Raw genomic sequence first — 12,062 nt, 5'->3', positions numbered from 1 at the left:
CCCGAGCTGTGCCGCTAGGCTGAAGGAGAGGCCCAGGCCTGACGAATGCAGCCACCTGGGAAACCCAAGGCTCCGTTCAGCAAGCACATCACCAGTACGAGTGGGACTGGCCATGGTGGTGAGCTTGAGGTCGGGATAGGTGCCTGTTACATCTTTGTTCAAAACACATTTGCGAAAACAGTCTATCTTTTCATTTTCACTACACCGAGCACTAAATCTCACAGAAAGGGTCAGACCATCCAGGCCAAGGTCACAAACACGCTGTCCGTCTATAGACGGGTCTGTGTTGGAAACCAGCACCAGCCACAGGCATACCCAAAGACAGCTACCATCAAGAAGAATTGCTGTGAATCTATTCTGAACATGGTGACAGTGACGTTTCATGGTGAAACCTGCTTTCCCCCTGCAGAGCTTTAGGATGTGGTGTCTGTGCTTGCCGGGAAGGGCAGTGCTGGAAGAGGTGAACACCTACGCACAGGGAAACCACATTCCCCATCACTGACTGCTCCAAGTTCTCAAAAACCACTGCGTAACTTTGTTTTCCATGGACACAATCTTTGCTCAGATTGTGTTTAAAAGCAACTGCCTGTCCTTTCCATGCTACGAAATCCAATTTTACAGGGGATTCAGTTACCACTAATCATGCTTCACAGTTTAAAGAAAGCCTGAAGAGCATCTTAACCCAGTGTCCGAGGTACATAAATCTGTTTCCTTGCCACTACAGTATTTCCTTCTGTGTCAGATCCCTACATGTTTGTTACGGAAGTTACTCATAATCACTGCCATCATTAAAAAAAAAAAAAAGAAATAAAAAGTCATATGTTTTAAAAAAAATATTGGTTTTGATAAACAGAGTTAAGGGAAAAGAAGCCTGACAGTGTTCCTTTAGGGTATGTATAGTTCTGAAGTAAATACACAGACATTTTGACAATTACCTCCTGCTTCTCCTTTGGGAAAACAAAATAAATTACTGCAGTAGAGGAATATGAAAATATACAGGATAATTTTCAAAGGTGCAGAAATCCAGGCAAACAGGCAACATATCTATTCAGCAAGATTATTTCGGTAAGTGGCAGTTTTCACTTCTCCTTTCGTATGGAAAGAAATACACCTGTGTAATTACCAGATGTTTTTTTCCTAAACTGCTAGCCAAGCAAATTAGTTAAGAAACAAATAAAATCCCTACACTTCTAACTGTGCATTGTTAGAGACGAAATACACAGGTGCCAGAAATCTACAGTCATTGTTTATGCAACTACAAAGGCTCTTCCGAAAACACACTTATCCAGAAGTAGCTTAAGACTAAATACTCTTGGGTCACCCAAAAGGTGTTTTTTTTTAAAGACCTTCCCTCACCTGTATTACCTCAGCAATTCGTAGGTTCCAAGCTGCACCCGAAGAATCCCATCTTTCCAGCCTAACCACCTGCACAAGCTCTCACATCCTGCCAGCTGCAACTCTCTTCAAATTCTTGCTGTTATTTATTAGTTCTTGAGCTTCATGTTACGTTTTGCTCACCTCACTATTGCCTGCAAAACTCTTCTGCCTCTGAATAACTGATACTTGTATTGGTTATAAACACAGATGCAACAATTCTGATGCGTTTTGTGTGGCCTAGCCCCAGTGCCACTTAGGGATACAAACACAGCTCGCTAAAAATTCCTGTGCGCTTCCTGTCTCAGACCATACATCTTGCGCAGATATCCACACAATGAAATTGGAAAAACTGGTCCTAATAAATGTGTGCAAGCAGCCAGACAGAGCACGGGGTGTTGCTGAATCTCACACCCTTCAGCATCAAAAGCAGCAACGCAGCCCCAGCGTTCATTGCCTTTGCTGAAGGGTATTGTTGGTTCCACAGGCTGTTCTTCACTCTGCCTGTTAAATCAAGTAACTCACCGATGCTTTAAAAAAAAAAAGTTTATTTTCCTGTAGACTTCTTAGCTGCATCATCTCCAGTAAATGAATCAGGAGGAGTTTTAGGAGTTTTATGGCCCTTAAAGTCAGTTGGGACTGTTGGAAAACATCCTGCAGAGCCCACAGGTTTAACCACACAAATCTGCAAGCATTGCTCTCCTGTTTTGACTGTTGCCTCTGTCGCTGTTGCTACAGAAACAGATTGCACTGCCCAAAATGGAAGGATGATAATGATCAGGAAAAAAAAAGAAAAAAAAAAAACTGTGAATGCAGCTAAAGATTATTTTAAAAGCACTCTCACAGTGTTTTGGTATTATATCCCTGTTTGTAAGAGAGATAGCCAGAAGGTATCAACAGTAGTGGAAACAATCCTTTACATTTCAGGAGAAACCAGCTTCAAACAGCATTTTCCTTCAATTATCCTTCTAAGATTTGTCGTATCTATACAGGGAAAACAAACCTCATTACAATGAACAGTTTCTCATCACTGGAAGCAGATGAAGTCCCATTTGCTAGGCTGAAGTTTCATGGCCTAGCGCCCTTTTAACTGAATTGCCTTCAGAGTTTCTGTTATTTTTGCCTAGAATCACTTTCTGCAGCGCATTTTGGGCTTCTGCCTTTAATTCGCAACAGGACCGGCAGGTAATTGAAAAAATCTGATGGATGCCCAAACTGCTGCCTGTCCTGTCCTATAATGTGTTTGCACATTGTTTCACAGCTAGAAATGTTATTTCCACAGCCCCCTGACCTACATGGCACTGTCGCTCTCCTTTCCCCTGAAAAATGGACCAAAACCCAAAGGAAAAATGCCAAGATGACTTTCCCCATCTCCCTTTTTCTGCTTTGTCGAAGGCCATGGGACACCAAGGCCTGGCTATGGAGCAGTGCTTGATGCCACCACAGTCGAGGGCTGGGCTGCAGGGTGGCTCTGGGACAGCAAGCGGGACAACTGATAGCCACCAACTGCCAACTACTGCTGGGCCACGAGGGTCTCCTAGCTGCTTCCCAGCTGGCTTTCACTGTGTGAAGACCCCTCTTTTGTTCAGGTTGGCTTCTAAGCTCTTCCATGGCGAGTTACCATTCACAAGGGCTTGGTTGTCTTCACTGAACTTTTCCTTTTTATCAAATAGCCCTCTCTTTCATCTTGATCTTTTAAAAAAATGTAATAAAAAGGGGACACCATCAGCCTCAGATTTCTAGTGTGCTGTTCTATCTGTTTTGGGAAAAACCCCAAATGTATGTCTATTTTTAAGCAGAGAACTGCAGCCGTGCTGCTTTATTTGCAAAAGCAGAGGAGTTGTTGGCAAAGTGAACAGCAGGTGGAGATCCTCTGGCACGTTTTCTGAACGGACAACTGTACTACAAAGAGACTGTGGTTTCTTTCTTTTAAGTAAATATGATAAAACTGATAATTTTCAATACTATTTCAGTGGAAAAAGAGACACCTTAAAAAAAACTACAAGAGATGCTTATGCCTGCTTTTTCCCATGAAAATCACCAGGTGTTCTTCTTAACTGTTTTTCCTACACTGACCCACAGAATCTAGTGGTATCTTCTAGTTCCCTGCCAGTTCTCCTCAGATCAGCCAGCAGCAGCCCATCCCTACAGCTAACTTCCAAGCTGAGTTGTTTTTTGGCCAGCTGATTGGCCAAACACAACACACTGCATTTTCAGTTACATGGTACTGGTCCCTGACCCAAGACACAGCTTTCGACCTTTGTTGCCTACCTGGCTGCCAGTTTTGATGAAACTTGTTGAAACATGTTATCTTTGACATTTCTGTCCCTACCCACATCAGCTAAAATTGATTGCAAATTGTATTTGAAAGTAAATGCTCAGGGAACAGCACAAGACTGGCTGGCAGGTGAACTCAAATCTTAATTTCTTGTGAAAATTAGAATAACTGAGTTCAGGAAGATGGAAAAGAACGTAGTACAAGTACCGATTCGTGTATTTTCAAATGTGAAGTGCATGGACTCAGTACTGTTTACGGTGCAGCTAGTGGCACGGTGTAAATCAGTCTCAGGGTTTGCAGCAGGAACAGAATTCATTCACTCAGTCAGGGTTTCTGCCTTCTGGGCCCCGTCCTTAATGTTTTTGTTAATGAATTGCATGAATTCGGCATGGTCAAGACTAAACTAACGGAACAGAAAACCTGTCTGTTTCTTAATGAGTTGGCTTCAGTATCCATGTTCTACATTGCTGTCCATCTCTTAAATTTATTCTTTGAGCAGGTATTAACTTCCAGATTTTTGGCCAAACATATTGCCTAAAAATGCATGTTCTCATTGTACTGCAATTTCAGATGTTTAGTGATTTTTAATAAACATAAAAACAATGAAAAGTTGTTTGAAAGTTCTAAGTGCTTCCATCCCATCCAGCTTTCTTGTGGTTGTTGACTTACTCTGTTTCTGTGTTCTGCCGCTTCTATGGTTGCAAGTTTTTGTTCTTTGTTCATGAGGGAAATATTCCAGGTTGAAAAAACGTAAGAGTATATACTGGAGAGTTCAGCAACCATACACACTCTTCGTTCTGTGTACTTTGTTTATTCTGTCTTTCCCAGAGATTGTATGAAGAAGCATTGATACAATTTGACAAAATCAAGGATGCAGATTTTCAAGCAATTTATCAGCTTGGTGTAATGCATTATGATGGACAAGGCACTAAAGAAGACTTTGTGAGTAATCCAGCTGTAAACTTTTTACTTTTCTTTTAATATTAGCTGATAATTACTAACAGTTTCTCCACAAGCTTGATTATCTAGTTTAAAATAAACAGGTCTTTGATTTAGAATTAGTTTCATAAAGGACAGATATTTACAAAAGATCGTTAAAGAGAGAGGGCTCTGGGCTGAAGAAGTCCTCAAAAATAGCTATAATAAAACAGGTTTATCTGAAAAACACTTACGATAATGTGTATTTTAAAATGTAACCTCTAAGGGTTTGTTTGTACTTTGCATGGAAGCTATTTTTAAATTGCTATTAATTTGTTACTTTTTAATAAGTAGTGTATCTAAACAGAAATAAAATGTATAAAATGGAAAACAAACAACTATATTTCAAAGTGTAAAACATCTGTTGCAAAAATATGTTTTTTAAGGTACTTTCTATTCTCTTAACACAGATGTTAAAGAAGATTGTGCTTCTGCCAGTAGTTGGCAATAATATTTTTAACTTAGACAAATGAAGATTTACATTTGCAAGAATTTCAAGAATTCAAATTGAATAATTACATTACAAAAAAAAAAAAAAGGAAGACAAAGGAATGAATTGCAACAATAAGAAGAGTTAATTTATTGGAGAACATGATCTTAAAGAGTGGTCCAAGGGAAGAACACAAAGAGGATAAAAGAAAGGGTAGATAACAAGACAGAAAGGCAAGAAAATGAACCAAGCAGTGTATTAACAAATCGGATTCTTGTCTGGTGCTTAGAGGATTGTCAGCAGAGGAGAAAGTATTCTGCTGGTCTTTAGAGGTGGTTCATTTGTTCTTTATGCTGCATGCCTGTATAATTACTGCATTAGTTTACTTGTAAATAAACATTTTAGTAAAGTTTGTTTCTTTCTTTTTGTGTGTGTGTATTACAAATAGAAGAGGTGAATAAGAGAGGAACCTTTTATAAAGGACTGTTTCTAGTTAATTTAAACAGGGTGTTGATGCTAAATCCTAACAGTGTAAATCTAGTTTCCCAAATACTTACGAGCTCCTTGGATAATACACCATACAGCTGCTCATAGGCAATGCTTCCCATTTGCTTATTTAACGTTATCATTTTTTGTCCAATATGAAACTACGGCATTTTTAATGGCGGGACTTCAGAGCATGCTATTGTATCACTTTGCCTTCTATCAAGGCTGTTTTATTATTTCAGACACATTATACAGTATGAAAAAGTTTACATAAGTCTAAAATTGTAAATGTAGCAAGTTGGGATGTGACATTCATTTATGTAAGCACAAGAACATTTTTGAGAAAATTTTTATCAATGAAGAGTAATCTAATATCAGATGACCATTTACAAGCAGATGTTCCGCATGAAAAATATTCTGGATTAAAAAAATCTAGGGGCTACCTAGTAACCAAAGATTAGTTTTTTGGCATGACAGTGTTCTCCAGACTGACCTACCAGTGTGCCTTAGTCTGTCTGCAAAGTGGAAAAATTACCTCTTTGGCAGAAGTTAGTGGATTCTCAGGTTCTTTATTTCATCTTTTTTTGTAGTCTGAATGTATTAATTTAAATATCTCAAATTTAGGAAAAGAGAGTGGAATACATGAAGAAAATACCCAAAGCTGATTCCCCAAAAAGCAAGACACTTGAACTTTGCAGCTGCATACAACATTGTCAGTGTGTATTGTGAAGGATGATGTGGTGTCAAGCAGTCAAATGAAGAGGCTGAAAGGTAACAGCAGTCAGCAATTTTCCTGATGAGCAGATGATGCTAAGATGCTGTGTTACTGAAACTTTCTTTGTCCTCCTTTTCTTAGGTTGTGGCTTATTGCTGCAGACTGTGGAAACCCAAAAGCAAGTGTGAAGGCCCAGAGTACTTTAGGAATGCTTTATTCTGTGTCAGTTCTAAAAGACCTGAAGGTAAAGCCCACTTGTACCTTTTGAGTTTCACAAATCCCCATTAATTTTTAATTTCACAGAAAGAGTACAGTGATATATTTGACTCTGAAAACTGTATTTTAAGTACTGCTAGGCATTATCATCCATTTAAGCCTGTATGAAGAGATGGCCAGAATCCCTCCTTTTGACTCACTTGACATTGCTAGCCGAGATAACTTTTTTTTTTTTTTTTTTTTTTTTAATTGGGAGCATCAGGGAGAAGGATGGAATAGATTGAAAGTTTTGTGAACCTTAGTACCCTTCAGAAATCAAGCAGGTGTCACTGTGACAGCTCTGACAGTAAACGAAGCAGGTTTAAAAGCCCTACAAGGATTCTTCTTTCTTTTATATATCAGTACTTCTTACAGGCTGGTTAATGTAAAAGCTTTTATGGAAACAGTATGCAAGAAAAAGGGCTAAAGTGAATATACACTCCAACTCTGTGCCTCTTGTTTAAGCCTTTTTCTGGCACTCAGAAGCATGTGGCAATGGAAATCTGGACACACATGGTGCACTCGGTGCCATGTATCTCTATGGACAAGGTCCATAGCGACAGTGGTCCATAGAGACAGTGGACAAGGTCCATAGAGACAGTTTGACAAGGTCAAACACTAAGGCTGCTTTGGAGCGTTTGAGAGAAGCAACAGAACGGGGAAACGTCTATGCTCAAGGCCATCTTCTGGAATATTATTACAATAGAAAATTTTATTCAACAGCTGCTGCAGGACCCAAAAGATAATTTTATTTTATTATTGCAGTTCTTCATATAAGACCATGGAACTGAGATTAAAATTATTAAAGTCATGCTCTTGTCTCTCAAACTCAAGAGATGTTTTGAGATAATGAATTACAGAACCTAATTTTTAAAGAGGGACCAGCAAACTACAGACAAAATTAATACTAGAAGGTTCTTAATTATTCTGTATAGTTGAACTTTTCTTTCTAATCCTGTGAAGCAAAACTGCCTTGAACTAGAATCTCAACTAGAAGCCCACACTCAACTTGCCTTTCTGTCTCCTCAGTCCACAATCTGCTCCTGCATTCACCATTCCCTTTTAAACCCCCACAAGCATTCTTTGGCTCTCCACATGCCTCATCTTAATGTCATTTCTACCCACTGTCTTCCACCCCATTGTTTCCTTGCTCTGTGGCTCAGCGTGCTTTGGTCCAGTTCCTGTGTCCTTTACACAAGCTTTGATACTGGGTGGGATCTTGCAGTAAGCACTCTGAGCAGCACGGCCTGGGACCTAGAAGTAGCTGCACAACACAGAGTCCAGTTATCGCCCTTCAGCTTTCACCAGTTGCTGCTCATCGAGATGCATACTGCATAGGCATTTTTAAGCCCGGACCACAAAACACAGCTGCATGCAAGTGGTTTCAGGTGATTATCTGCTTGCATAGAGGTTCTGGTCGGAGCCACAGCCAGGCAGCACTGACCGGCCTTTCGGCAGGCAGCCACTGTGGGACGCGCTGCCTCTGCCTACAGACTCTGGAGTGGTTTGTGCATTGCAGAAATAGCAACTTCTGGTATAGGCTGTAATATTAAACACAGCCAGTCTGTATCACGTTTCTCTATCTTGAACTCGTCATGGAGGAGAACAGCAATGTTGGTGCCACTTCTACAGCTGATAAACAGCACAGCTCTGTGACAAACCTCCAGAGCTGGCCAGTCTACGTTAAAAGTTCAATCTGTCAACTAGACTATTGATTTGCTGGAAGTAAGATGCAGATAGACTACTTATACAAGCTGCACAGAACCGCATTCGTGCTTTTTGCGGCATGTTTATCAAGCTGCTGCTGCCCAGCACGTATCATCTTACAGAAGCTGCACCCTGTACATGCCACTGCGTAGCAGCAGCTCTGCTAATTCAGTCTTTCAGCAATGACTGCTGCTTGCTATTCTCATTACTGAAAAGGATCGTTTTCTCCCCGAACCGCTGCTTTTCTTTCTCTTGCACTGTGAGCAGACTGACAGCTATGCAGTGTGGTCTAGCTCGTCTTGTTTGGAATGCATCGCCTCCAGTCAATGCTGCATGGTCAACTGTTCAGACAAGTAAACGGTGCACTTCAGTTGCAACTGTGATTGCAGAAAATAGCAATGAAATCCCATACTGCAGCCAGAAATGACGATTTCTGAACTGAAAGATACTGCCACCATACTTGAAACAGTTCCACTTAATTGTGATTGCAGTTGGCTGTGAGGCAGAAAATCTCACAGCAGTTCAGCTGGTTGTGTCAAGTATCAGTACCTTTGCTGCTGAAGTTTGTCTGGCTTTCTATGTGCATACCACCTACGCAGTTTGTTACATCGTATACAAACATACAATCATTATGTGATTATATACCGTATAACCTGGCCTAATATTTGGAGTCTAGATTAGCTACCAATACTTCACTTCAAATAACAATTTTGTTATCCCAGACAATTCTACTTACCCATTGCTACGGTGTGTTCCTGAAGTCAGCTGAGCAAGAATTTTTGACTTGGTATTGATTTGACTTGGTATTTAATTTGACTGGGTATGGTTATTTGCATCGGCATCCTGTTGTGTATCTTTTGGAAAGGAAGGCAAAAATGCTATATATCAGGAAAGATAAAAGAGGTAATAGATTACTGTTACGATATTTGAGTGTTCTTGTTCATAAGTCTTTAGGATTTTTTTTCCTGATGTTACTGTATTTTTACTGGGACCAAACTGGGTGGAAGAACATTGCTCTCAACACATGCAAGTGATTTAGCAGGCACTACTGACTTGCAGAGGGTTACTTCAGAACAATCTTTCATAAACACTGATTTATAGGGAGCAGTTATAAACTGAAATGACTTGCACTTTTTTTCTGTCAAGTCTGACACTATTCAACACAACAAAAAACTGAAATGATGTGTGAAGAAGCATGTAATTACTATTTGGTATCTGGAAAGGACGTGGGTCTTGGGGATTTCTGTTTTAAGACAACAGTTACAAAATAATGTTGTACTTAATATTATAGTAACCATGCTGGGTAACTATAACCTGATAATTGAAACAATGTTTACTTTGTCCCTCTGATTCTTACCAATGTTCTTAGTAAAAACATGCTGAAAATAAGGTGACAGCAAGCAGATAGATGCATGCAGAGGAAAGAAAATAATTGAGCTGAAACAGTCGTAAGTAGGTCTTACAACAGGAGGCTCTGAAGTATGTCCATGATATTCAGAGGAGTATGATCTGCCAATATCCTAGTAAGAACTTGGAATTTTAGAATCATGGAATGAGTTGAGCTGGACGGCCCTTTAAAGATCATCTAGTTCCAATCCCCTGCTGTGGGGAGGGACATCCTCCACTTGATGAGGTTGCTCAATTAGATGAAATTTGAGCTTTGCCTTTCTTCTACAATATGTATGAATTTCCATTAAATATTTTAGCAGGAACAGTTACCATAAAATATGTTGCCTTTTATAACTAGTATAACTATAATGAAAGTGACTGCAAAATATGCATTTGTTTGCTATTTAATATCACAATATTCAATAAAACTAACTTCAAATAAAATGCAAATAGAAGAAGCCTCATCAGGCTGCTGAATACATGTAAATTTCAGCTTCTTTGGGATAATCATCATTATGAAAATGGAAAAGAGGCATTGGCAAGTCATATATGGTCAACTTAAATTACGGCTTGAAGTAGCATCCTCTAACCTAATGCTGTAAATGCCACAACAGGATTACAGAAAACGATTACATTGATAAGCTAGCGGAGATAACCGATTGTCTTCCTACATATGTAGCCAAAGGGGTTGCTATGGCTGCTGGTGCCTCCAGCTCAGCCCAGGTGCACAGCACGATCACGCTGCTGCTAAAAAATACTATTCTAAGGTAAGCTGGGAAAGTCTTACAGACTAATTTATACCTCATAAAACTGAGTGATACCTTGGACTTGAGTCTTTAAACTTGTTGTTTGGTTAAAGACTCCAACATTATTTATGTTAAAAAGAAAAAATTATCTGTGCAAGAAAATGAAGAGTGACAAAAGTATATTGAAAACTACTAAAAATAGTCTTGAAAGGAAAGGATACTCTCTGCCCACTTGCTTAAGCAAACAACACATTCTGCCAAACAAACTAACAAATCTATGATAATCACCACTTGCAAGATAAATTAGCTAAACAATTTGAATAATTCTATTCCCAACCAATTCGCTGTCATTCTCTCAAACTGAAAAATCCTAATTTTCCTCTACTTTTAATTCTCCAGTACTTACAGCCTTCATTAACGATACTTAAATCAGTCATAACTGCTTACTTTTATGTTTACATTTTTAGTGATAGCTGAGGATCTACTGTTACTGATACACAGGGAGAAAAATAGGTCATATTTTTTTGAAAGTTCTAAACTTGAAGTAAATTTGTTGCTCAAGGAAAAAGGTCAATAATGGCTTCCAAAAGATGAATCTGCTAAATAGTATCAGTGACGCCTGAAGGTACAGTCAAGACAAGAGGATTATGCCAACCAAAGGGAGTGGAGCCAGACTGGATCCGTGCTTCAGAGAGATTCTGTGATCTCCGTGCATGTAGAGACTACTTGTTTCTGCAAGTAGAATATGTTGATGTCCAGCTTGGTGCAATCCAAGAGTTATGTAAATGATAAATTATCAAATAACAATTTTTGTGGCTCCTTACTCAGGGAAGCCACTGATACAAGAGGCCTAGCAGAGCAGGTGATCATCTGAATACACACATTTTAAACATTTTGTTCTCCTGCTGTACATCTGAGATTGATGCAGGAATGTCACTAGCTTCTAAGTGTGAAGAGATTACTTCTATTGACTGGTGCCATGCATCTCTGTATCGACCACAAAAGAGAAGGGGCAGAAAATAAACAAGGGAATAAACTACCCGAAGCAGTAGCTTTACAACAAGTAAAAAACAAGAGTTGTGGGTATGTTCAGTTTCTTTTGTACCTGGAAAGTAATTCTTACGTTAACTGTACAATTATATCCACTTAAAATCAAAATCATGTTTCCTTTTTAATTAACTGCTCAGTTGCGGTTTTGGCCAACCATACTTAGACCCAGCCAGCTTTGAAAGAGACAAGGAAGAGAAGATGGGCATCCCAGAAGGTACTGAAATAGGTGATGGAAGCAAATTAAACCGATCCAATCTGTAAGCAAATTTATGTTTCTGACTGTAGTGCCAGCACATGCCATACCATCAAACAGAATAAAAAAAATAAATCGAAGTCTAACACTATAGTCAAGTATGTTCATTTTAAATGTTGAATTTTTCTTACATAGCATCAGAAATAGTGATTTAAAGCTGAATTTATTAATTCTCTTATATTTTAACAAGTTGATTATCTCAGATAATGTCAGCAAAACTTAAAGACCTTTTTGATGTTATATTGACAACATACAGTTTAATTTTAGCCATAAATGAGAACTTCCTATTCTTTGTTTTCAAAGGCATGCCTTCTGGATCCAGGTGTTGCTTCTGACCTTAAACTGGCAGCTGATCTCGGAATAATTTAGTGTTTCCTTCAGCTGGGACTGGTATTTAAATG

General features: G+C 39.1%; 1 protein-coding gene across 1 annotated transcript; it reads left to right on the top strand.

Moving 5' to 3' along the window:
• Positions 1-45: 45 nt before the first annotated feature.
• LRP2BP (LRP2 binding protein) lies at positions 46-11,669 on the top strand. The gene is given in 11 exon segments (XM_086747670.1): positions 46-385; positions 3,237-3,289; positions 4,481-4,594; positions 6,171-6,217; positions 6,219-6,317; positions 6,403-6,518; positions 6,982-7,069; positions 7,124-7,244; positions 8,946-9,010; positions 10,227-10,379; positions 11,546-11,669. Coding segments are annotated over 11 exon segments (1,320 nt in total).
• The last annotated feature ends 393 nt before the right edge of the window (positions 11,670-12,062 follow it).

This window comes from Chlamydotis macqueenii, chromosome 4, assembly GCF_036417535.1.
Source record: "Chlamydotis macqueenii isolate bChlMac1 chromosome 4, bChlMac1.mat, whole genome shotgun sequence".
Lineage (NCBI taxonomy): Eukaryota > Metazoa > Chordata > Aves > Otidiformes > Otididae > Chlamydotis > Chlamydotis macqueenii.
The sequence above is the reverse complement of the archived record's forward strand: the minus strand, read 5'-3'. Positions and strand labels throughout refer to the sequence as shown.